The 26304-nt window shown below is 51.6% G+C and overlaps 2 protein-coding genes and 1 non-coding gene across 7 annotated transcripts in view; all 3 read left to right on the top strand.

The window, feature by feature from the left end:
* The window catches only part of EIF3L (eukaryotic translation initiation factor 3 subunit L), a 40920-nt gene extending 36495 nt beyond the window's left edge, over window positions 1–4425 (top strand). For both annotated transcript variants that reach the window (XM_055251779.2, XM_055251780.2), the window contains 2 exons: window positions 2545–2625; window positions 4220–4425. In XM_055251779.2, the coding sequence (XP_055107754.1) occupies window positions 2545–2625; window positions 4220–4258 (120 nt within the window). In that variant the 3' untranslated portion in view covers window positions 4259–4425. The remainder of the gene's footprint in view (window positions 1–2544; window positions 2626–4219) is intronic.
* A 2671-nt stretch (window positions 4426–7096) lies between these two features.
* Window positions 7097–7200, top strand: LOC129468672 (U6 spliceosomal RNA). The gene has a single exon (XR_008652755.1). It is a non-coding gene; the product is annotated as a U6 spliceosomal RNA (small nuclear RNA).
* Window positions 7201–22185: 14985 nt separating this feature from the next.
* Window positions 22186–26304, top strand: part of MICALL1 (MICAL like 1) — a 34962-nt gene continuing 30843 nt past the window's right edge. For 2 of the 4 annotated variants that reach the window (XM_055251765.2, XM_055251764.2), the window contains exon 1: window positions 22186–22622. In XM_055251765.2, the coding sequence (XP_055107740.1) occupies window positions 22477–22622 (146 nt within the window). In that variant the 5' untranslated portion in view covers window positions 22186–22476. The remainder of the gene's footprint in view (window positions 22623–26304) is intronic. The other 2 variants (XM_055251767.2, XM_055251766.2) reach the window with 2 other exon arrangements.

Below are 26304 nucleotides of genomic sequence, written 5' to 3'. Positions count from 1 at the left end.
ATAAATACTCTCATTTCTTTTTACGGAGTCTCGCTCTGTCGCCCAGGCTGGAGTGCAGTGGCGCAATCTCGGCTCACTGCAAGCTCCGCCTCCCGGGTTCAGGCCATTCTCCTGCCTTAGCCTCTCCGAGTAGCTGGGACTACAGGCGCCCGCCACCACGCCCGGCTAATTTTTTGTATTTTTAGTAGAGATGGGGTTTCATCGTGGTCTCGATCTCCTGACCTCATGATCCGCCCGCCTCGGCCTCCCAAAGTGCTGGGATTACAAGCGTGAGCCACCGCGCCCGGCCTCATTTCATTTTTATGGCTTCTGGAAGACTTGGTTTTTGCCATAAGTTAGATAGCCCGATACAAACAGATTTGCCAAAAGTAATAACACGTCAATAGTGGAAGTTTTCCAATGTTGTTTTAAATCATGCTTTTATAAATCAAAGAAAACTGAGCCAGACTTGGTAGTGTGTACTTGTAGTCCCAGCTATGGGAGAGAGTCCCTTATAGCCCCTGCCTTAGGAGGCTGAGGCAGGAGTATGGCTTGAGCCCAGGCGTTTGAGGCTGCAGTGACCTAAGATCTTAGCACTGCAATCCAGCCTGGGTAACAAAGTGAGACCCTGCCTCTAAAAATAAATAAATATATAAATAAATAAAAATAAAACTTTCTCCCTTGCCAGGATCATGTCAAGCCTTTTTTTTTTTTTTTTTTTCCCCAGATAGCATCTTACTCCTCCAGTTGTCCAGGCTGGAGTGCAGTGGCAAAATCACAGCTCACTGCAGCCTCAACTCCCAGGGACTCAGGTGATCCTCCTATCTCAGCTTCCCAAGTAGCTGGGACTACAGGAGTGCACCACCACATCTTGCTAATTTTTGTGTTTTTTGTAGAGATGGGGTTTTACCATGTTGCCCAGCCTGGTCTCAAATACAAACTCCTGGGCTCGGGTAGTCTGCCCACCTCTGCCTCCCAAAGTGCTGGGATTACAGGTGTGAGCCACCATGCCTGGCCTAGTTTTTTCTCAATACCTGACATATATATGTTCTTTGGCAATTATAGTAGCCTTCTGCATCCGTCTGTCACCTCTTAATTACCAGCCTAGCTATTCTCAACTAATCTGGGTGGTTTAACAAAACATTTCTCCTAAGAATTGGCTATTTGGTTATTATTTAATTGCATGTTTTACTGTTATTCCTCTGTTGCTGGTTCAGGTTTGTCTTTGGCAAAGTGCTTCTTTTTTTTTTCCTTTTTGACTCTTCATTCTTAACTTGAAAGAAATCCTATCAGAGATTTAGAATGTTTTTAGGTCTTAACCTAGAGGATATAGAAAATTTTAAAGTAAAATGGTGTTCAAAATATTTTCAGCTAAAAACAAAATTTAAAGATTGGACTAATTTGCAATTTGCAATTTTATCAACAGTGTAGGAGCATAAACTTTTTTTTTTTTTTTTTTTTTTTTTTGAGGAGGAGTCTCACTCTGTCACCCAAGCTGGAGTGCAGTGACGCAGTCTCGGCTCACTGCAACCTCTCCCTCCTGGGATTACAGGTGCCCGCCACTACGCCCAGCTAATTTTTAGTAGAGATGGGGTTTCACCATGTTGGGCAGGCTGGTCTTGGACTCCCAGCCTCCCAAAGGGCTGGGATTACAGGCGTGAGTCACTGTGCCCAGCCAGCATAAACATCTTTATTCCCAAAATAAAAAAGAGTAGGCCGGGCATGGTGGCTCACGCCTGTAATCCCAGCACTTTGGGCGGCCAAGACGGGCGGATCACGAGGTCATCCTGGCTAACATGGTGAAACCCCGTCTCTACTAAAAACATACAAAAAAAATTAGCCAGGCACGGTGGCGGGTGCCTGTAGTCCCAGCTACTCAGGAGGCTGAGGCAGGAGAATGGCATGAACCCAGGAGGCGGAGCTTGCAGTGAGCCGAGATCGCACCACTGCACTCCAGCCTGAGCGACAGAGCAGGACTCCATCTCAAAAAAAAAAAAAAAAAGACTAGAAAATAAAAGACAAGAAAAAAAGTCTAGAAAATAAAAGTACAAATGAATTGATAAAAAATATATATATATAAACTTGGCCAGGCATGTTGGCTCATGCCTGTAATCCCAGTACTTTGGGAAGCTGAGGCGAGCGGATCACCTGAGGTCAGGAGTTCGAGACCAGCCTAACATGGTGAAACCTCGTCTCTAGTAAAAATACAAAAATTAGCCAGGCAAGATGGCGGGCACCTGTAATCCCAGCTACTTGGGAAGCTGAGGCAAGAGAATTGCTTGAACCCTGGAGGCAGAGGTTGCAGTGAGCTGAGATCGTGCCATTGCACTCTAGCCTGAGCGACAAGAGCAAAACTCCATCTCAAAAAAAAAAAAGAAAGAAAAGAAAAACTGTCTAGAAAGAGTGAGTTACTGTTAACTGGTGGTGTTTTTCCAGTGGTCTTTTCCCCGCCTTTACATCTAACACTCACCATCATTATCACTTGCAAGTCCATGGTGGCTCCTGGGTTAGATGGCCCTGCTCCTCCACCTGGCTGCTCTTCCCTGACTGTGCTTTCCCCCACAGGACATGATCCACATCGCAGACACCAAGGTCGCCAGGCGTTACGGGGATTTCTTCATCCGTCAGATCCACAAATTTGAGGAGGTGAGAGATCTGAGAGAAGAGGGATTTGTTGGCTCAGGACAGAGTTTAGGAACTGAATCGAGAATTTACTTTTTTTTAAATTTTTATTTCTTTATTTATTTGAGACGGAGTCTTGCGCTGTCGCCCATGCTGGAGTGCAGTGACGTGATCTCGGCTCACTGCAACCTCTGCCTCCTGGGTTCAAGTGAGTCTCCCTCCTCAGCCTCCCGCATAGCTGGAATTAGAGGCATGTGCCACCACACCCAGCTAATTTTTGTATTTTTGGTAGAGATGGGGTTTCACCATGTTGGCCAAGCTGGTCTCCAGCTCCTGGCCTCAAGTGATCCAGCCCACCTCAGCTTCCCAAAGTGTTGGGATTACAGGCATGAGCCACCATGCCCGGCCTTTTTAAATTTTTCATTTCTGTTTTTAAGAAAGCCTACTGCCCTCCAGCCTGGGCAACAGAGGATCTTGACCCTGTCTCGAGAAAAAAAAAAAAAAAAAGAAAGAAAAAGAGGCCAGGTGCAGTGGCTCATGCCTGTGATCCCAGCACTTTGGAAGGCTGAATTTGAGATCAGGAGTTCAAGACCAGCCTGGCCACATGGTGAAACCTCGTGTCTACTAAAAATTTAAAAATTTAGCTGGGTGTGGTGGTGTGCGCCTGTAATCCCATCTACACAGAAGGCTGAAGCAGGAGAATCATTGGAACCTGGGAGGTGGAGGCTACAGTGAGCAGAGATCTTGCCACTGCAAAAGAAAGCTTGAGGTTGGCCCTTTAAATTTTCAAGCTAGACTGGCTGGCTGCTTGGGGTTTGGGGAGTGGGGTTGAGCCTGTAGGAATTGCTGCATCAGCCTTCTCCAGAGCATCTCTTTCCAAGATCTCCCTCTGCGGGTGGCCAGCTCTCCTCTCCCTCCCTGGTATTTCCTAATATGGGTGGATTCACTGCCTGCTCTTGCCCATCCCTCCCTATTTGGCATTGTTTTCCAACTTAGACAGGTCTGGCTAGTTCCTGCAGGCTGTAGGACAGGAAGCTCTGTTTTGACATACTTGGTGTATTCCTTGTCTTGCCCTAGGAGAGGTCTTGTGAGTCAGGCCAAACACTGTAAGGGTGTGGGTCTCTCTTTGTGGCCATTGCTAGGGCTACTGTGTCCTGGTGCTTTGAGTTCTCCAGCAGAGGTCAGGCTCTTCCTGCAGGATCATAACAGCCCTGCTGCTCTTTTTACTTTCTGGCTGTTTAGATCACATCTGTCAGGGTGGTGGGCTAGGGCTGTCTTCTAACAAGGATCCTGTTCAAAGCTTCTGATTCTTCCCCTAACTGAGCCAGTAACCTTGAAACGTCTGGCCAGTCTGAATCCTTTTTATGTCAGATGGATAGAGCAGTGTTGGGTATGGGTTTGTTGAGCGTGAAGGGCAGGTAAAAGAACAATCTGCGTGAACTGTGCAGGGCCATATGAATGTCACGGCTTTGCACACACATAGGGGACACCCACATCAGAAACTTCCTTTCTTGGCTTCAGAGGGACAGCTGGGAATCTGACCTAGTGATCATGCACACTATAGGAAAGGGGTTGGGAAAATCCCCATATGTAACTTTGCTTTTTCTTTCTCTTCTAGCTTAATCGAACCCTGAAGAAGATGGGACAGAGACCTTGATGACATTCAGACGCATTCAGGAACCTGTTTTGATATATTATAGGCAGGAAGTATTTTTGCTACCGTGAAACCTTTACCTAGATCAGCCATCAGCCTGTCAACTCAGTTAATAAGTTAAGGACCGAAGTGTTTCAAGTGGATCTCAGTAAAGGATCTTTGGAGCCAGATTTGTCGTCTCATTATTGTAGGAGAGAATTTGTGGGTTGTGGCAGTAATACATTTCCCATGTGTCCTGATGCTTTCAGGATACGTCAGTTGTTAGTGTTTAAATTGAATTATTTTTATTTTATGCTTTTGAGACGGAGTCTCACTCTGTCTCCCAGGCTGGAGTGCACTAGCGTGATCTCGGTTTGTTGCATCCTCCGCCTCCCAGGTTCAAGCAGTTCTGCCTCAGCCTGCCAAGTAGCTGGGATTACAGGCATGTGCCACCACACTCAGCTAATTTTTGTATTTTCAGTAGAGATGGGTTTTACCATGTTGGCCAGGCTGGTCTCGAACTCCTGGCCTCAAGTGATTTGCCTGCATTGGCCCTCCCAAAGTGCTAGGATTATGGGCGTGAGCCACCACGCCCCGCCTAAATTCAGTTCTTTTGTTTGTTTTTTTGTTTTTGAGACAGAGTCTCGCTCTGTTGCCCAGGTTGGAGTGCACTGGTGTGATCTCAGCTCACTGCAAGCTCCACCTCCTGGGTTCCTGCCATTCTCCTGCCTCAGCCTCCCGAGTAGCTGGGACTACAGGCGCCCGCCACCACGCCCGGCCAATTTTTTGTATTTTTTGGTAGAGATGGGGTTTCACTGTGTTGGCCAGGATGGTCTCGGATCTCCTAACCTCGTGATCCGCCCATCTCGGCTTCCTAAAGTACTGGGATTACAGGCGTGAGCCACCGCACCCGGCCCTAAATTGAATTCGTAAATCCCTCTTGTTCATAAAGCAATATATTCAGTTTACAGGACCTTTTCACATTCAGTATTTTGTTTGTGCCTCACAAGATCCTATGAACTTTAAATGACCTTCTATAATTTTCATGACATATTTGTGGCAGTGCTGGGTCCTGGAAAGAAACTATTGAACACCTCCTACTGCCAGGAACTGTGCAAAGAGGGATCCATATACATTACTTACACCTTACAACTCAGGTTTAGTAGTAATTCCTCATCTTATTGATGAGGAAATGAACCCACAGTAGTTAGTGACTTGATCAAGGTCACATTAGGCAGCTGCTGGAGCTGAGCTAAATGGTTTCCTGCCTACCCACAGTATTAATGCTATACCTGTCACCCTGTAGTGGTTACTTGGACTAGAAGCCCCTGCTTGCAAGTTGCCTCACATCTCTGCCTGGTTCCTTGTATATAAAATAAGGTTAGCAGGCTGGGCGCGGTGGGTCATGCCTGTAATCCCAGCACTGGGAGGCCGAGGTGGGCGGATCACAAGGTCAGGAGATCAAGACCATCCTGGCTAACATGGCCAAACCCCGTCTCTACTAAAAATACAAAAAAATTAGCCGGGCGTGGTGGCGGGTGCCTGTAGTCCCAGCTACTCGGGAGGCTGAGGCAGGAGAATGGTATGAACCCGGGAGGCAGAGCTTGCAGTGAGCCAAGAGATCGCGCCAGTGCACTCCAGCCTGGGCGACAGAGTGAGACTCCGTCTAAAAAAAATAAATAAGGTTAGCAGAACCTGGCTCACTGGGCAGTGGTGACGAATAAATGAGAATGCTATTTGAGTGCCCAGTGCAGTGCCTGGCCTATAATGGGTGTTCAGTTATTATTTCCCCACACTTGGAATTAATAAGCTTTTCAGTATGCTCTTTTTCCCCGTTGGCTTGATAATTATTATTGGGAACTGAATGGTGGTTCCCAAGAAGACATGTCCATATCCTAAGCCCTGGATGCCATCAGCATGACCCTATTTGTTTGGCTGGCGTGCAGTGGCACGATCTCTGTTCACTGCAACGTCTGCCTGCCAGGTTCAAGCTATTCTACCTCAGCCTCCCGAGTAGTTGCATGCCACCATGCCTGGCTAATTTTTTGTATTTTTTTTTTATTTTATCTTTTTCTGAGACAGAGTTTTGCTCTTATTGCCCAGGGTGGAGTGCAATGGCGCAATCTCGGCTCACTGCAACCTCCGCCTCTGGGGTTCAAGTCGTTCTCCTGCCTCAGCCTCCCAAGTAGCTGGGACTACCGGTGCACGCCACCACACCTGGCTAATGTTTGTAGTTTTTATAGAGATGAGGTTTCGCGATGTTGGCCAGGCTAGTCTCGAACTCCTGACCTCAGGTGATCTGCCTGCCTCAGCCTCCCAAAGTGCTGGGATTATAGGCGTGAGCCACTGCGCCTGGCTTTTTTGTATTTTCAGTAGAGACCGGATTTCACCATGTTGGTCAGGTGGGTCTCAAACTCCTGACCTCAGATGATCACCCATCTCGGCCTCCCAAAGTGCTGGAATTACAGGCGTGAGCCACAGTGCCTGGCCTTCTTTGTTTTTGTTTTTGTTTTGAGATGGAATCTCGCTCTGTCGCCCAGGCTGGAGTGCAGTGGCGCAATCTCAGCTCACTGCAACCTCCACCTCCCGGGTTCAAGAGATTCTCCTGCCTCAGCCTCCTGAGTAGCTGGGACTACAGGCACCCACCACCACACCTTGCTAATTTTTGTATTTTTTTAGTAGAGATGGTGTTTTGCCATGTTGGCCAGGCTAGTCTCAAACTGCTGACCTCAGGTGATCTGCCTGCCTCAGCCTCCCATAGTGCTGGTATTACAGGCGTGAGCCACTGTGCCCAGCCAGCATGACCTTATTTGGAAGAAGGTCTTAATGGTTGTAAGTTAAAGATCTCAAAATTAGATCATTGTGCTTGCTTTAGCAGCACATGTGCCAAAATTGGAATGATGCAGAGTTTAGCATGGCCCCTGTGCAAGGATGACATGCAAATTTGTGAAGTGTTCCCATGTATTAAAAATACATTTTTTAAAATGAGATCATTCTGGATCATCCAGGTAGGCACTAAATCCAATGACAAGTGTCATGAGAGACACTGAGGAAAGAGATGAGGAGGAGAGGGCCATGTGAAGACAGACTGATTGGAGTTAGCAGGCACAAGCTAAAGAATGTGCAGGGCCACTGGGAGCTGGAAGAGGCAGGGACGGATTCTCCCCTGGAGCCTTTGGCTTTGGACTTGTGGCTTCTGGAACCGTAACAGGAGAAATCTCTGTTGTTTAAGTCCCAAGTTTGTGATAGAGCAGCCCCAGGCAGGAATTGAATGCAGTGCCTGCTGTGTATCAAGCCATTGGAGGATTCATGGACAGAAAGCTGGGTCCTTTTCTATGAGCAAACCAGCCAGGCACTGGTAGGCAAGGGGGAAGTCGGGAAGTGGGAAAAGACCGAATTCCTGTCCTCAGACTCAAATTCTAATGGTTGAAGACAGGTGATAAGCCATATTTAGTGTGTTGGATGGTGGTATGTGTTGTAGAGAAAAATCGAAGGCAGGAGTTTCTATTGTGAATAGGATAGTCAGGGACTATGCTGATTGGTGTCATTTGAGCAGAGACCTGAAGACATTGGGAGGGGGATGGTGCAAGTATGTGAGGCAAGAGCTCTCCAGGAAAAAAACTGCAAGTACAAAGGTCCTGAGGCCAGAGCATGTTTTATATGTGGAGCAAATGGAGCAAGAAGGCCAGCTGGAGCAGAACGTAGCAAGGAGGAAGAGGCCAGATCCTGGAATGAGGCTCCAGGTTGTATGTAAGGCCTTGTAGATGACTGGAAGGACCAACTTTGAGTCTCAGTGAGGTGGGAAGCCATCCTTCACCAGAGAGGTTACAGAACTTGTCCAAGTTCCCAGAGCTAAAGGATGGAGCTAGGATTTTATTTATTTATTTTTTGAGACAAGAGTCTCGCTCTTGGCCGGGTGCGGTGGCTCAAGCCTGTAATCCCAGCACTTTGGGAGGCCGAGGCGGGCGGATCACGAGGTCAGGAGATCGAGACCATCCTGGCTAACACGGTAAAACCCTGTCTCTACTAAAAATACAAAAAAATTAGCCGGGCGTGTTGGCGGGCGCCTGTAGTCCCAGCTACTCGGGAGGCTGAGGCAGGAGAATGGCGTGAACCTGGGAGGCGGAGCTTGCAGTGAGCCGAGATGTGCCACTGCACTCCAGCCTGGGGGACAGAGCAAGACTCTGTCTCAAAAAAAAAAAAAAAAAAAAAGAGTCTCGCTCTATTACCCAGACTGGAGTGCAGTGGCACAAGCTTGGCTCACTGCAATGCAACCTCTGCCTCCTGGGCTCAAGCGATCCTCCTGTCTCAGCCTCCAAATTAACTGGGACCACAGGCGCACACCACCACGCCCAGCTAATTTTTTATAGTTTGTGTAGATGGTGTTTTGCCATGTCGCCCAGACTGGTCTTGAACTGAGCTTAAGCAGTCCACCCACCTTGGCCTCCCGAAGTGCTGGGATTACAGGCATGAGCCACTGTGCCCGGCACCAAAGGAATTTTTAAAAAGCAGCCTCTAGTTATAAGTCCAAACATTTATAGAGCTCTTGGTAGCTTTCCAAGCTGTCCTTCATCTGTTGCCTTGTTGGAACCGAATGAGTGGCCCAGTGCCAGCCAGGGCTCCTTACCCCCCACTCCCTGGCTACCACATGGTTCCTTGGTGCAGGGAGGTTGCTGCGCATTGATTCCTCCTAAAGAATGTCTCATGCTTTGTCCACCATGCCCTGATGTTTGGCGATGGTGGCTTTTAGGAACTCCGACTCAACTGGGCAGCCCCCTGGGTTAACGTGTTTTGAATTCAATGCCAGAGTTTCATAGTTCATGTCATAGTTCTCTATCATTACAATTATGCCAGGTCCAAGTATGTTGTCTGACACGGCTCTTGGCACTCTTTTTGCTGTGAGGCCATTGCAGGAGCTCTGGGTCACACAGACCCAGTGTGTATGAGTGCCTGGCTTGGGGCCATCTCCCAGCAGCTTGGTCCAGGCTTGGCAGCCGGGCCAGGCAGGCAGCAACCCCTATGAGGGGGCAGGCACAGCTGGACTCTGCCTGGCACCACTCGCGGAATGCACAGCATTCATCAGCTGTGGCCAGCTCAGGATTTTTATTCCATCAGAGCAGAATAACCAGGTTCATGATCCCCCCCATGCTAAGTAGAGCAAGGGCTTTGTTATCGGGGAATGGGGAGCTCTGGGTGGTACCAGTTTCCAGAAGTTTCTCCACCAGCAAGAGAAGGGGGCAGAGCAAAGTGTGTGGGCTTGGACTTCCTTGGACCTTGGTCTGAGTCCTGACTGCCACATACCAGCTGAGCCAAGTTACGTAGTTTTCAATGCCTCACCTTTCTCATCTCTAAATTGGGGTTAGCTCCTGCCTCAGAATTGTTCTGTGCACCAAATTATGTAAAGTTCTTAGCAAAGCACTTGGTAGTAGTGTGTGATAAGGGGAGGAGGGCCTTACTAAAACACTTGGCTAGAGTGTGTGATAAGGGGAGGGAGGCCATTATTAGCTGGCCATGACCTTGGCCTCCAGAGCGGTAGAGCTATAGATGACTGAGGCAGGTCATGTGTGGAACAGCCCGGCTACTTCCTGGTGGAGCTGGGACTGGAAACCTCCAGACTCCCCCCTGGGGCTCTCTTAACTGCTCCAAGGACCAAAGAGAAGGCCTGTTTAGACAGTGTGGAGGCCCATTCACTGAGGCCAAGGCACTTGTCTAGAGCAGCCAGCCACGGAGGAGCTGGGCCCCATGCACAGTGGCGGCAGCAGGCATGAGGGGAGAATTGGAGAGATTGGGAGGTTGCAGAGGACAGGACTTGGATGTGGCAGCTGAGTGGATGTGGAGGCTGTAGGGAAGCGAGATGCCCAGTTCTCGGGCTGTCTGAGATGGGGTTTGGTGGCTGGAGCAGGTTTGGGACTGGAGGAGGTAAGTGCAAGTGGGTAAGGAACAGGAGTTTGAGGAGCCTGTGGGACATCCAGGTGGAGGTACCCAGGGCCTAACAATTTGGGCAGAGGCAATGAACAGCTGGGGCTGGAACCCTAGTCTCCAGGCCCCCAGGCTAGAGCTGGTTCCTCCTCAGACAAGCCCCTGGTGGGCTTGGCACACTTACTCTTCTTTTTTTTTTTTTTGAGATGGAGTTTTGCTCTTGTTGCCCAGGCTGGAGTGCAATGTCATCATCTCAGCTCACTGCAACGTCCACCTCCTGGGTTCAGGCGATTCTCCTGCCTCAGCCTCCTGAGTAGCTGGGATTACAGGTGCCTGCCACCATGCCTGGCTAATTTTTGTATTTTTAGTAGAGACGGGGTTTTGCCATGTTGGCCAGGCTGGTCTTGAACTCCTGACCTCAGGTGATCTGCCAGCCTTGGCCTCCCGAAGTGCTGGGATTACAGGCGTGAGCCACTGTGCCTGGCCTGGGCTTGGCACACTTCTTTTCACACAGTCCCCCTCTCTGCATTCTTCTCCTACACTGGATTGTGAGCCCCAGATGGGGGCGTGGGGCGCTTTTCCTCCTATGATGGCCTTGACCATAGGTGGCTCCTGATGGCTTCATCTTCTGAATGAGGCAGTGGGACCAGCCGCTGTCTAGGGGCTGCAGCCGTGCATTCTAGAATTCTGGGTGACATCCTAAGGATCTAAATGGATCTAATAGGAGGAAAGAGGCAGCACTTGGAAGCAATGACCCTTTCGGTAAAGCGATTCTGTTGAATGAATGGTGAATGCAAGAGGAAGTAAGTGAATAAGGATTGCAACAGTATCAGTATAGGAATAAGGCTGGAGTGTGCCTTAAATCCTGTCTGGAATGTAGCGGCACAGATGAATTGATGAATGGATGTGCTCTCCCGCCCAGCTTTTAGCCAGGGAAAGCGGTGGCTGTGCCCACGCTGGCTCTTGCTAACAGTGGCCTCCTATCCCCACCCCCAGCCTGCCCTGCAGACTGGATATAGGCTGGAGTGGCTGTGGCCCGGGTCAGGAGCCGGCCTCCAGTGTGGGGGAAGGGCACCAAGAAGAAGCTGAGAGGGAAGCAAGGGAAAGGTCCAAAGCCTGATCAGCGAGTTCCTGAGATTTTCCTGAAGGTGAGGGCTAGGGGAAGCAGCAACTTGTCTTGGTTCCTGTGGCTCCACATTCCTATCAAGCCTGCAGCTGAAAAACCTGGCTTTTCATTTCTGGCCCTACCCTGCCCCTATCCAGCCACTTGATTAAGATCAAGTTATCTCCTTCACGCCCTGACTCCCACCCCTACTTTCTTCCCTGGGGCCAGTGGATCCTGAGAGGGTGGACTTCACTCTCTAGTCATGGTTGGGAAGTGGAAGGGAGTCTAGGTTCAAACCCTGACGCTGCCCCTTGAAACTGGAAAATTCCAGGCACTTGGCTTAACTTCTCTGAACCTCTGCTTTGTCATCAGTCAAATGAGGAGAGTAATTCTCCCCTACCTGGGTCTTTCTAAGTGTCAGCATTGGCCCGGCACGGTGGCTCATGCCTGTAATCCCAACACCTTGGGAGGCTGAGGTGGGAGGATTGCTTAGGCCTAGGAGTTTGAGACCAGCCTGGACAAGATAACGAGAACTTGTCTCTACAAAAATAAAATAAAAAAATGAGGGCTGGGCGCAGTGGCTTACACCTGTAATCCCAGCACTTTGGGAGGCCGAGGCGGGCAGATCATGAGGTCAGGAGATCGAGACCATCTTGGCTAACACGGTGAAACCCCGTCTCTACTAAAAATACAAAAAAATTAGCCAGGTGTGGTGGCGGGTGCCTGTAGTCCCAGCTACTAGGGAGGCTGAGGCAGGAGAATGGCGTGAACCTGGGAGGCAGAGCTTAAACAGTGAGCCGAGATTGCGCCACTGCACTCCACCCTGGGCGACAGAGCGAGACTCTGTCTTAAAAAAATTAATTAATTAAATTAAATTAAATTTAAAAATTAGCCAGGTGTGGTGGTGCGTGCCTGTAGTCCTAACCACTTGGGAGTCTAAGGCGGGAGGATTGCTTGAGCCGAGTTCAAAGTTACAGTGAGCTATGATCACACCATTGTACTCCAGCCTGAGCGACAGAGCAAGACCCTGTCCCTAAATAATACATAAATCCGAGCGTAGTGAACTCGGGTGTGATATAGGTGTTTGGGATGACTCATATCCATCCCGGGTGTATCGTATCACCTGGGGATAAGTTGTGCCCTGTCTAACCCCTGCTCTATTTAGAGGAAAGAGCAGCTCACTCCCAGAATTTCAACACAAGCCTCACTTTCTGTTTCTAACAGGAAGAGCTGCCTGGCTCACAACACCATATACATATGACCTCAGGTAGCTGGGAGACAAACAGGCCTCTTCCGGTGTCTGACAGCCCCTTCCTTGCCACTTGGGTCTCAGAGGAGAGGCGACCTTCCTGTGTCAGGAAGCCTCAGAAACCGTTTCCCACTCTGCCTGCCTTTGCCCTGCAGAGCAGGCCAGATTGATACTGAGCGGGTAGTAGGGAGGGCCCTAGCTCCCCCACCCCAAATAATCTGGCACTCCCTAAACCTACAGCCAAATCATAAGCAGTGGGCTTAACCTACAGCCAAATCATAAACAATGGGCTTGCTATGCAAACCAAATTCTAAGTCAAGTAAAATAAAAGGACTCAGCCTAGCTGTTTTTGTTGTTGTTGTTGTTGTTGTTTTGCCCAGGCTGGAGTGAAGTGGTGCAATCTCGGCTCACTGCAACCTCTGTCCCCTAGATTCAAGCGATTCAGCCTCCCGAATAGCTAGCTGGGATTATAGGCTCTAGTCTCCTTCCCTTTCTTCCTGCCAAATTTCTGCCCCTGAGCTCCTCCTACAGAGTGACAGGAGCCCAACTATTAGGGCCTTGAATACTACATTAGCACCCAAACATCAATCCTGCTGGCCTCCTGGAAAAATCCCAGCACCAATAATTATTGAGATTGAAGGGGAGATGGGAAGTTCCTAGACAGCAATGGCTGGAGGCCTTAGGAGCTTTCTGTCCAGAAATGGCCTTTGGTATCGTGGATCAAGGCCTCAGTGCAGCCAGGGCCTCCAGAGGCTGTGGAGCTGGGGCTCCCAGTGGGGCTCTTGCTCACCAAACTCACAGGAAGATAACGAATGAATTTACAGTGAAAACCAGGCATGCAGTGGTAAACTGGACACAATGCCTGCCTCCATACACCAGAAGACAGTTCTTTGTGAAGTCAGAAGGAGCTAGGCCGAGGCCAGAGCTAGGCTCACACCTGTAATCCTAGCACTTTGGGAGGCTGAGGCGGGTGGATCACCTGAGGTCAGGAGTTCTAGGCCAGCCTGGCCAACATGGCGAAAACCCATCTCTACTAAAAATACAAAAATTAGCGGCGTGGTGGTGGGCGCCTATAATCCCAGCTAGCTACTCGGGAGGCTGAATCGCTTGAATCTGGGGGGCGGAGGTTGTGGTGAGCTGAGATCACACCACTTCACTCCAGCCTGGGCAAAAAAAAAAAAAAAAAAAAAAATAGCTAGGCTGAGTCCTGACTGCACTTTTTGTTGTTGTTGTTGTTAGCTATGTTCATATTATATTCATTTTATTTTACTTTTATTTTTGTTTTTCAAGTGTGACTGCAAGTTTTGACAGCTGTGTGGCTTTGAACATGCTTGTTGAACCCTCAGAGCCTTGTCCTCATCAGTAAATGGGGATAATGGGATAGCTCCTAGCTCACAGAATTGTGAGGATTCAATATGGTAATGTACCTTAATGACAAAAACAACACACAAACACACACACATGATGTCTAGAGTGTGGTTAGTGCTCATAAAGTTACATAGCTGTATTATTAATGATGCCACAATCCAATGAAGAGAGACAGGTATGCACAAATACATGTCATAAAATGTGAGCAATAGTTCAAATGCCACCTCCTACGTGCAGCCCTCTGGGCTGTCTCTCAGTCCCTGGCAGGAGGTGTAAGGCTCCTTCTGGAAGCCCTATAGCATTCGGCCCCTCTCTCCATCACATCCCTACCCTTGTTTTTCTGTGACTGTTCGTTGTGATTGTTTATAGAGCTTCTTCCACACTGGTCTGCCAGTAGTAGACATGTGGAAATTCCTCTGTAAATTAGCAAGCACATCCCGTCTAGGTCCCCTCTAAGGGTGGGATTCTGTGAGAAGATCTGAAGTTGTGGCTTCTGTCTGGGCCTATCAGGGAAGGCTTCAGGGAGGGGATGATGTCTGAGCTAGGTCATAAAGCCTGTGGACAACTTGGAACAGCAGCAGTAGCCATTTCAAGAGCCGTCAAAAGGGGAGAGAGCCTGGCAGGCTGAGACCTCAGCAAGTAGCCAGAAGCATAGAGAGTGTAGGGCAGCTGGATGGGGGGCCCTGCTCCCCTCCTAAGAGTCTCTACAACCCTGAGCAAACACCTCTGCTTTCTGGGCTCTAGTCTCTCCTCTCAGTGTACTGAGAGAACTTTGCTAGATAAGGGTCCCTTCCAGTTAGGATATTTCAGTGGCTCCTTTGACCCTCCCCCTCGTGAAGCCCCAGACAAGTGTGAGGGTTTCCCTGCTCAGACAGTACCCGCCCAGTGAGAGCCAGCACATGTCCTCTCTGTTCCGGAGGGTTTAGTTGGAGGATAGTTCAGTTTTGGTGTAGGGAGGCAAGACCACTTGCCCAGTCCCAGGTGTATTTTCCAGAATGTGTATCTGCTGGGGCAGGATGGTCTATGAACAAAGGCTTGGAATAGCTGTCTGTCCTCAGGCATAGCTGGGATTCCAGAAGACCTGGGCCTCGCCCAGGCGGGCAGGGGCGGGGCTCAGGGTACCGTCCTGGCATGTTCTAGGCATGCCTCTGGCCCAGCAAGGAGGGAACACGGTGAAGCAACTGCCACTCCAGCGACCAGCGCCTTCCACTGCCCCAGGCCCCAGCTCCAGAGGTCCCACAATGCTTCCATTGTCCACTGCTCTGCCTGGCTGCCCCCCAGGGAGCAGCTCAGAGCCAAGAACCTGGGCAGGGCCCTGATTCCTGGGGCACAGACTGGGTAGAAGAGAGAAGAGCAGAGTGGTCAGATTCACAGAAAACAGCCATGGAACTTGGAGAATTCCACCCTAAGAATCCTAGAATTGGCTGAGCGGGGTGGCTCATGCCTATAATCCCAACATTTTGGGAGGCCAAGGCATGTGGATCACGAGGTCAGGAGATCAAGACCAGCCTGGCCAACATGGTGAAACCCTGTCTCTACTAAAAATACAAAAATTAGCCGGACGTAGTGATGGGTGCCTGTAATCCCAGCTACTTAGGAGGCTGAGGCAGGAGAATCACTTGAACCTGGGAGGTGGAGGTTGCAGTGAGCTGAGATACGCCATTGCACTCCAGCCTGGGTGACAGAGTGAGACTCTGTCTCAAAAAAAAAAAAAAACAAAAAAAAAAGCCCACAATATATTGTCATTAACAATAGTCACCATAGGCCAGGCGCGGTGGCTCACGCCTGTAATCCCAGCACTTTGGGAGGCCGAGGCGGGTGGATCACAAGGTTAGGAGATCGAGATCATCCTGGCTAACATGGTGAAACCCCGTCTCTACTAAAAATACGAAAAAATTAGCCGGGCGAGGCGGCATGCGCCTGTAGTCCCAGCTGCTGGGAGCTTGAGGCAGGAGAATGGCATGAACCCAGGAAGCGGAGCTTGCAGTGAGCCGAGATCGCACCACTGCACTCCAGCCTGGGTGACAGAGCCAGACTCCGTCTCAAACAAACAAACGTCACCACGCTGTACAATAGATCCTTTGAACTTATTCCTCCTCTCTAACTGAAATTTTGCACCCTTTGACCAACATCTCCCCAACCACTCCCCCTACCCACCAGCCCCTGGTAACTACCATTCTACTAGCTATTTCTTTCTTTTTTCCTTTTCCTTTTTTTTTTTTTTCTCGAGACCGGGTCTTACTCCATCGCCCAGGCTTGAGTACAGTGGTGCAATCACAGCTCACTGCAACCTCCGCCTCCCTGGCTCAAGCGATCCTCCTGCCTCAGCCTCCCAAGTAGCTGGGATTACAGGCGTGAGCCACCACACCAGGCCTCTACTCTCTATTTCTATGAGATCAACTTTTTTAGATTCTACAAGTGAAAAAAATAATTTTTTTCTTTTTTGAGACAGAGTCTCAAAATGTTTCTCAGCACACCGGATCCAAAGTAAGGATGATGAGATTCTACATTGGGAAAACATTTAAACCTTGGCCTTTTTTTTTTTCGAGACAGAGTTTCGCTCTTGTTGCCCAGGCTGGAGTGCAATGGTGCATCTCAGCTCACTGCAACCTCCACCTCCTGGGTTCAAGCGATTCTCCTGCCTCAACCTCCTGAGTAGCTGGGATTACAGACATTTGCAACCGTGCCTGGCTAATTTTGCATTTTTAGTAGAGATGGGATTTCACAATGTTGGCCAGGCTGGTCTCGAACTCCTGACCTCAAGTGATCTGCCCACCTCGGCCTCCCAAACTGCTGGGATTACAGGGGTAAGCCACCGGCATGTTTTTGTTTTTTGTTGTTGTTGTTGTTTTGTTTTGTTTTTGAGACAGAGTTTCACTCTATCACCAAGGCTGGAGTGCAGTGGCACCATCTTGACTCACTGCAACGTCTCCCTTCTGAGTTCGAGCAATTCTCCTGCCTCAGCCTCCGGAGTAGCTGGGCTTACAGGTGCCTGCCACCATCCCTGGCTAATTTTTATTTTATTTTATTTTTTGATATGGAGTCTTGCTCTGTTGCCCAGGCTGGAGTGCAGTGGCGCGATCTTGGCGCACTGCAAGCTCCGCCTCCCGGGTTCATGCCATTCTCCTGCCTCAGCCTCCTGAGTAGCTGGGACTACAGGCGCCCGCCACCACGCCTGGTCAATTTTTTGTATTTGTTTTAGTAGAGATGGGGTTTCACCATGTTAGCCAGGGTGGTCTCAATCTCCTGACTTCATGATCCACCCACCTCGGCCTCCCAAAGTGCTGGGATTATAGGCCTGAGCCACCACACCTGGCCTAATTTTTGTATTTTTAGCAGAGATGGGGTTTTACCATGTTGGCCAGGCTGGTCTTGAACTCCTGACCTCAAATGATCCGCCTGCCTCAGCCTCTCAAAGTGCTGGGATTACAGGTGTGAGCCACTGCGCCCGGCCAAGTTCTTGTTTTTAATCTTGCTTTTGTACCTCCCTCCTGCAAAGCTATCCTACAAAGCATGTTGGCTGGAAGAATGGTGCGTGGAAAAACACGACCGTCTGCCTCAAACTGTCAAGGGCTTCCTTTGGGTTCCCGTGGTTCCTCTGGTTTCCTTTTCCCCGCCTTTATTAGGTAGAATTGTTTATGGAACTGTTTCCTTCCCTGGCCTAGCCAGCCCTTCCCTGCCAGGATCCTGCCCCGTGGCTGGACACCTGCAGCTGTTACCTGGGAAGAAATTAGAAAGGATTCAGCCAGATGCGAGGGCTTGTGCATGTAATTTCAGCATTTTGCGAGGCCAAAGCAGGTGGATTGCTTGTCCAGGAGTTCAAGATCAGCCTGGGCAACAAATGGTGAGACTCCCGTCTCTACAAAAAATAAACAAAATTATCTGGGTGTGGTGGTGCATGCCTGTTAGTGCCAACTGCTCGGGAAGCTGAGGTGGGAGGATCACTTGAGTCCAGGAGGTGGAGGCTGCAGTGAGCCGTGATTGTGCCAGTGCACTCCAGCCTGGGAGACAAAGTGAGACCCTGTCTCAAAAAAAGAGAGAAAGGATTCAAACTCTACCTATACTGACAGCTCTCATGGGTTTGCATTCAGCTTGCTTTCCTGGGAGTTAGGTGTTCTTCAGCCTAAATGATGTTACCATCTTAAAGAGGTGTTCCCTGGCTATGTTATCTGTCCCCATCATTCTCTGTCACAGCACCAGTCACCACCAGAGGTTCTCCTTGTTTTTTTTTTGTTGTTTTTTTGTTTGTTTTTTTTGAGACAGGGTCTCACTCTGTTGCCCAGACTGGAGTACAATGGCACAATCTCGGCTCACTGCAACCTCCGCCTCCCAGGCTCAAGTGATTCTCCTGTCTCAGCCTCCCGAGTAGCTGGGATTACAGGCACGCACCATGCCCAACTAATTTTTGTATTTTTAGTAGAGATGGGGTTTCACCATGTTGACCAGGCTGGTTTGAAACTACTGACCTCAAATAATCCACCTGCCTTGGCCTCCCAAAGTGCTGGGATTACAGGCGTGAGCCACTGCGCCCGGCCTGTTTTTTGTTTTTTGTTTTTTTTTTGAGACAGAGTCTCACTTTGTTGCCCAGACTGGAGTGCAGTGGGGCAGTGTCAGTTCACTGCAACCTCTCCTCCCGGGTTCAAGCGATTCTCCTGCCTCAGCCTCCTGAGTAGCTGGGATTACAGTGTGTGCCACCACACCTGGCTAATTTTTGTATTTTTAGTAAAGACGGATTTTCACCACGTGGGCCAGGCTGGTCTTGAATTCCTGACCTCAAGTGATCCACCTGCCTCAGCCTCCCGAAGTGCTGGGATTACAGGGGTGTGCCACTGTGCCAGGCCTCCTTGTTGATTTACTTGTTTACAGCTCCTGGCCCCCAACAGGTGCTCAGTAAATATTGTTGAATCCATGCTTGACTATAAATGTGTGAACAAGGTGTGGAAGGCTGTTTCACACCGACAACTGCGGCTACTTCTTAGGAGGGGACTAGAGTTGAAGGAGACAGTCAAACTGGAACTTTAGATTTATTTTTAAATTTTTGATAAGAATGATGTATTCAGGCTGGGCATGGTGGCTCATGCCTGTAATCCCAGCACTTTGGAGGTTGAGGCGGGCGCATCACTTGAAGTCAGGAGTTTGAGATCAGCCTGGCCAACATGGCGAAACTGTGTCTCTACTAAAAATACAAAAATTAGCTGGGCTTGGTGGCCTGTGCCTATAATCCCAGCTACTAGGGAGGCTGAGGCAAGAGAATCACTTGAACCTGGGAGATGAAAGTTGCAGTGAACCAAGATCGTACCACTGCACTCCAGCCTGGGCGACAGAGACTCTTCTCAAAAAAAGACGGGATCTCCCTATATTGCCCAGGCTGGTTTAGTCTTGAACTCCTGGCCTTGGCCTCCCACAAATGTTGGGATTACAGGCATGAGCCACCGTGCCTGGCCCCATTTCTTAACTGATAGTTAAAAATAAAACAAAGCAGCACTGAATTAAGGGCCCAAGTCCCTCAATTCTAATCCTGAAATTATAGCATGATTTGGGGCAAGTGCCCTACTCACCTATCTCTGTGGCTTCTGATCTCACCTGTAAACACACAGACCCACCTTCCACCTGAACCCTGGATTTACAGTCTGCACAGCATTTTCTCATCCATTATCTCACCTCGTTACCCACAACCCTGGGACGCAGGCAAGGCAAAGATTATCATCGTCATTTTATAGGGTAGGAAACTGGGGTTCATGCGGGTGAGTTGTCTGGCCTGCGGTCACACAGCTGTGGTCGTACAGGTCCTTACTTCAAAACATTGTGAGCTGACTCAGATAATGAGTTTATAAAGCCCACAAATGGCTAATGGGGGTGACCAGGCTGTGCTGTGTAAGCTATTAGTACGACAACAGGATCAGATCTGGAGCTGTCTTCAGGGACCTAAAGGGAGCCCTTTAGGCTAGTGAGGACAGGACTATAATCCCTCCTGGTTTCTTTTGTTTGTTTTTGGTATTTTGTTTTTTAGATGGAATCTCACTCTGTTGCCCAGGCTGGAGTGCAGTGGTGTGATCTCAGCTCACTGCAACCTCCACCTCCCGGGTTCAAGCCATTCTCCTGCTGGGATTACAGGCGTGTGACACCACGCCCAGCTAATTTTTCGTATTTTTAGTAGAGATGGGGTTTCACCGTGTTAGCCAGGATGGTCTAGATCTCCTGACCTCGTGATCTGCCTGCCTTGGCCTTCCGAAGTGCTGGGATTACAGACGTGAGACAAAAAAGCCCACCGTCTTTGAGACGGAGTCTCGCTCTGTCGCCCAGGCTGGAGTGCAGTGGCGCGATCTTGGCTTACTGCAACCTCCGCCTCCCAGGTTCAAGCGATTGTCTTGCCTCAGCCTCTCGAGTAGCTGGGACTATAGGCACGTGCCACCACGCCTGGCTAATTTTTTTTATTTTTAGTAGACACGGGCTTTCACCATCTTGGCTAGGCTGGTCTTGAACTCCTGACCTCGTGATCCGCCCACCTCGGCCTCCCAAAGTGCTGGGATTACAGTGAGCCACCGCGCCCAGCTCAATTTTTTGTATTTTTAGTACAGACAGGGTTTCACCATGTTGGCCAGGCTGTTCTCAAGCTCCTGACCTCAGGTGATCCACCTGCCTTGGCCTCCCAAAATGCTGGGATTAAAGGCGTGAGCCATGGCGCCCAACCCCCCTGCCCTAGGTTTTAATGAGAGTCCTGGGTGGTCTTTGAAGGCCTGGGTGGATGCTGGTGTCAGGATCATGAACCCAAGTCCCTGATTTCATAAAAAGCACCCGGAATCCTGCTTTCCTGCCGCTGTTATCCCACAGGAGACAGGGCAGGAGTTGGCAGCCCAGGGCTGGTGAGGAGTCCAGAGGGCTAGCCAGGCACTCTGGCCATGCTCTTCCTAGGTGGCCTGAGAGTCCATATACTGAGCCAAGATGGCAGCCTTCCAGCTGCAGGAGTGTTAGGCCAGCCCAGATTGGCAAGCTCGGTTCTCCAGGCCCTGGGCCAGTATTCTGGACTGGGACTCAGTGGACTTTGAAGAGGTAGAATTCCCTAAGTCGGCCTCTCTCCTTGATAATTTACCCAGAATGGCCCAGATGACAATCTGGGTACAAAATATTTCAGTCCTTTTCATCATGTTTACCAAGTACCAGGTGTCAATAGAATTTATGAGTGATAACTAAAGGGTAAGGCACTTTACATCTTAATCCTCTCAGCCACCTTGTAAAGCAGGTATTATCCCCATTTTTAAGTCGTGGAAACTGAGGTCCAGGGAGGCACAAGATCACATGACTAAGGGAGTGGGGAAAGCCAGTATTGGAGCTTGGGTTGATAGGGCTCCAAAATGCCTGATCTTTCCACTCCCCTGAGTGCTCAGGGGTGATGAAGATGACTAAGACCCTGTTCCTTCCCTTGGGAGGGAGCGACATACCCACTCCAGCTAACTATTGCATGGGTCAGGGTGACATCACCACCTCTGCAGCAGATGGAGGCTGATTCATCTGTGGGAGGGTCAGGAGGAGCCTCTGCGGAAGGGTCGGCTGGCTGGAAGGGTCGGTTGGCTGGTGGGGGTCTTGAAGAGGGCAAAGATAGAGAATGAGTCTTGGGGAGGTTCCAGGGCCAGATTCGAACTGCCTGTATGCCTCCCAGGCAGGGGCCTCCTTGGCCTAGGTCTTTCTCATAGGAGCTCAAACTACCACCATACTAACCATGGCTGAGGGGACCCGGCAGGCCGCAGTGGGGAAGGACGAGATCCCTGAGCTTACACAGGGGCTGAGGGGAGCTCAGTGAATCACCAAGGGGACACCTGAACCGATGGTGGCGGAGGGGCGCATGGGTCTCTCTGCCAAGCTATGGGGGAGGGGATGGTGGACATGAGAACTTCCAGCTCAGCGGTGCTTTAGGGTGGGGAGCCGGGGTGAGGGAAGCTGGTGGCCATAGGGGGATGCTCTGGGGTCTGCAGGGGAACTGCCCCCCCAAAGTTTCAAGCTAGGGATGGAAGGGGGGATTTGTGGTCATTAGGAGCGGGAAGGAGGCCGGATGGGAGCACGAGGTGTCCCGCCTCCAAAGGGTGGAGGGCTCCCGGTGGGCGGCGCGGCGGCGGCCGCGGCGGTGAAGTCATCGTGGGGAGGGGCCCGCTTGCGGCGGGTGCTGGGGCTTCGCGGGCACCCAGTGGAGCAGCGGGGTGGGCCGTCGACGGGCGGGCGATGGGGCGCCGGCCCGTCTTGGTAGGGGTGGGCTCCGCACTGGGGGCGGAGCCGCTGCTGGGTGGGGCGCGCCTCGGGCGCGGACGGAGGCGGCTGGACGCCCGCGCCCACGGCCGGCCCACAATGAGGGGAGCCGGCAGCGCGGAGTAGGCGGCGGCCGGCCGGGCCGGGCCACGCGGCGGCGCTGCTCGGGCAGGTTGGGGCAGGGCCGCGGGGCGCCCGAGCGAGGACACCGCGGCCCCGCCTCCGCCCCTCCCCGCGCCCTGCCGGTCGGCGCCCGAGCGCGGAGCCGCAGCCGCAGCCGGAAACCGGGCCCGCGCGGCGGCCGCCGTCCCGGCCAAGCCGGGGCCCCGAAGCCGGAGCCGGTGCCGGGCGGGCCGCGGGGTCATGGCTGGGCCGCGGGGCGCGCTGCTGGCCTGGTGCCGCCGTCAGTGCGAGGGCTACCGCGGCGTGGAGATCCGCGACCTGAGCAGCTCCTTCCGGGACGGCCTGGCCTTCTGCGCCATCCTGCACCGGCACCGGCCCGACTTGCTGTGAGTGCGGGGCCCCGGGCGGGCGGCGCGGGGGGGGCCGGGGCCGCGACCGCCGCCCCCCTCAGTGACACGAAGCCTGGGCGGTGACAGGCGCCGCCCCCGGACAAAGAGACGCCGACCCCCCCGACGGCCCCAGACGCCGGGCGGGTCCCTGAGACCCCGGCCCAGGGCGCCCCTCCCCCGCCCGGCCGCCCTGACCCCGCCCGTGGGACCCCGAACTGTCCCCCGAGGCTGGTCCCTCTGCGAGGGACACGGGCCTCGCCCACAGAGCGCTGATTGTCGCCGAGGATCGCTGAACCCCTAAGCCCTTGACCTCTTTGGAGGGGTGTTGAGCCCTCTTTGGCGGCCCTGGGCCTCTCCTACCCTAAACTCCTCTTCACGGGCGCGCCGGGCCTCCCCTCTCCCCCGAGGCTTCCCACTCGGGCTGGCCCCTTGCTCCGGGTGTACAGGTGAACCCCCACTTCTCTGACCCCCAAATAGGAGCTTGTCTCCAGACAGTAGCACAGTTCCCGGCACAGAGGAGACCTCGGCTAACAGGTGTTGGATGAATGGATGTACAGACCCTGTGCTTTCCCCACGCCCCCCCAGTTAGGACGCAGCCCTGCCTCCCGGGTGTGTCTTCGATGGCCCTGCTGCCCTCCTCAATGGGGCACGCAGGTGGGGCGCGCGAGAGGAGTCACAGGCGGGCGATGTTGGGAAGACTCCTAGGATCCGATTGACAGACACCAACCGGCTGCTGCAGGTTGTGAAATGGCCCCTTCCTGCCCAGAGCTGCCCAATGAGGTTCTCATGGGAAAATGCATTCAGACTCCCCAGAACAGTTGACTTGGAGCCTCTGTCTTTGCTCTCTCTGCCTTGAGCCCTGGAACTTCTCCTCCTTTCGTCCCTTCATTCCTAAAACACTGGGTGAGTTTATCTGGTGCCATTCCTTGCACTTCAGGTCTCACCTGTGAATCAGGGAGGAGAGTTCTGGTCCCTACCCCTTTTGCATTCAGCCCCCTTGCCAGGGCTCCCCCAGCCTGGCAGATGGAGGCTTTCTGTGCCTGTTCCACCTCCAGATTTGCACTGTCCAAGGGCAGCATGTGGGAGGGCTTCTAAGGGATTGCCTTAGGATTCCATGGTGCAGGTGCACCTGGTTTACCTGTATATACCCTGCTGTACCGTGTCTGTGGATGATGGCTTGGGCCCTGGAGGAGAGGGTTTTGGGGCTGTGGATACAGAAGGGAACAACATGAGGTGGTCATGTAGGTGGGCCCCTGCCCACTGTGGGGCATGTGACACCCGTACTAATGGAAGCACAAGGTTGATACCTGGTTGCCCAGGAGCAGGGGGTAGAAGGATGGAGGAAAAGGGCACCAGGGTTGGACCTGGGCATTGGAAGGGAGGGCCCAAGGGGTCCTCTGTTTTGTCTGAGAGGCAGGAGTGAGGCAGGAAGCAGGGACAAACCCAGTGTGGGAGGGGACTTGGGTGTGAAGTGAAGCCATTTGTTGGGACTGAGCCTGTCAGCATCAAAGTAAATAAAGGCCACCTGGTTTGTGTTTGGCTTCTCCATGTCTTAGGTGCACGGCCTTGGGTCCTCATGGGCTCTCTCCAGGCATCAGTGTCCTCATCTGTGAGGTGGGATTGATAATGTGACACAGCTCACAGAAATGTGAGGACTGCATGAGATAACAAGCATACAGTTAACATTAGTTACTGTAAGTAACTAATGTTACTTTTTAAAAATATTTTTTATTATTTTTTTTTTGAGACGGAGTCTCGCTCTGTCACCCAGGCTGGAGTGCAGTGGCGCGATCTCGGCTCACTTCAAGCTCCGCCTCCCGGGTTCACGCCATTCTCCTGCCTCAGCCTCTCCGAGTAGCTGGGACTACAGGCGCCCGCCACCGCGCCCGGCTAATTTTTTTTTTTTTTTGTATTTTTAGTAGAGACGGGGTTTCACCGTGGTCTCGATCTCCTGACCTCGTGATCCGCCCTCCTCGGCCTCCCAAAGTGTTAGGATTACAAGCGTGAGCCACCGCGCCTGGCCAGTGTTTTTTATTTTTTTGAGACGGGGTCTCACTCTGTCACCCAGGCTGGAGTGCAGTGGCACAATCATGGCTCACTGCAGCCCCCACCTCCTGGGCTCAAGCGATCCTCCCACCTCAACCTCCCGAGTAGCTGAGACCACAGGCACACACCACCACGCCTGTCTAATTTTTTTGTATTTGTAGAGATGGGTTTTCGCCATGTTTCCCAGGCTGGTCTTGAACTCTTGAGAGCTCAAGTAATCTGCTTACCGCAGCCTCCCCAAATGCTGGGATTACAGGCATGAGCCACCATGACTGGCCCAATAACAATGTTTGATTTCTTCATTTATTCAACCAGTATTTGTAGAGTCATATTGCTCTATGCTGGACACTGTGCCTGGTAATGGAAGTACCAATCAACAAAACAGACAACCCTACACGCTCTCCCACACCTGTAGGGGAAACGTGTATAAACGATTATGGCAATTCCATGTACCCTATCAGAGGGCTGGGGGTGAGAGACCTCCTAGGGAGACTATAGTCTTCAAGGAGATGGCAGGAGCCAGGTGAGGGCTGCCGGGTGGACGTTCTGGCATAGGACCCCGTCTGAGCAAAGGCGAGGGGCAGGAGGTATGTGCAAAGCTGGAGGCCGTGTAGCTGAGTGGGGAGCACAAGGCAGCGAGTTGGGAGATGCAGTTGGGACAGATGGCTGACAGCTGCTTTTGCTGGCTAAGGAGCATGGATGGGGCCTCAGGGAACCATGCAGGGTTTGTTTTTGTTTTTGTTTTTGTTTTTTTGAGATGGAGGCCTGTCACTCAGGCTGGAGTGCAGTGGCACGATCTCGGCTCACCACAACCTCTGCCTCCCGGGTTCAAGTGATTCTCCTGCCTCAGCCTCCCAAGCAGCTGGGATTACAGGCGCGCACCACCATGCCCGGCTAATTTTTGTAGTTTTTAGTAGAGATGGGGTTTCACCATGTTGGCCAGGCTGGTCTCGAACTCCTGACTTCAGGTGATCCGCCTGCCTCGGCCTCCCAAAGTGCTGGGATTACAGGCGTAAGCCACCATGCCTGGCTGACCCAAGTAGGTTTTAAGCAAGGGAGGGATGTGGCTGGAAAAAGTGTGCAGGGGAGGGTGGCTCCCCTTCTGAGATCCAGAATCATATCCAGGCATTCATTTGCAATATTGCCAGCCCATTGCACAGGAGAGAAGCTGAGGCCCAGGTCCCACATAATGTGTAGGGAAGTCCTCAGTGGTGGGTTGGGAGGATCTCCGTGAGAGTAGGGGTGGCCTAGGGTGAGGGCAAGAATCATCTCCTAAAGTGGTTCAGGCTTCTGGGGCTGTGGGCCCTGCCTGGGTGAACCCAGTGTTGGCCCAGGGCTCTGCTGGGATGAGGGTTGTGGGGGCTGGGCCATCCCTCCGCACCACCCGAAATCCAGACATGGCTTAAGCTCCTTTGAGGGCGTGGACCATGTGGGTTTCATTTCTGTGTCCTTCATCTTCTCCAGAGCCAAGTAGAACTCCGCAGGCCTCTGAAGACTCTCAGAAAATATACGTGTTACCAAAACACAGATGTTAATTAGGGACAGAGATGGGGGTGGAAGAAGTTGGAAGAAAACCTGCAGGATCCTGAAGGTTTTTTACAGTTTTCACACTGTTTTCAGCATTGATTCATTC

Source organism: Symphalangus syndactylus, chromosome 18 (assembly GCF_028878055.3).
Source record: "Symphalangus syndactylus isolate Jambi chromosome 18, NHGRI_mSymSyn1-v2.1_pri, whole genome shotgun sequence".
Classification (NCBI taxonomy): Eukaryota; Metazoa; Chordata; class Mammalia; order Primates; family Hylobatidae; genus Symphalangus; species Symphalangus syndactylus.
Note: the sequence above shows the minus strand (reverse complement) of the source record. Positions and strands in the feature narration are given on the sequence as shown.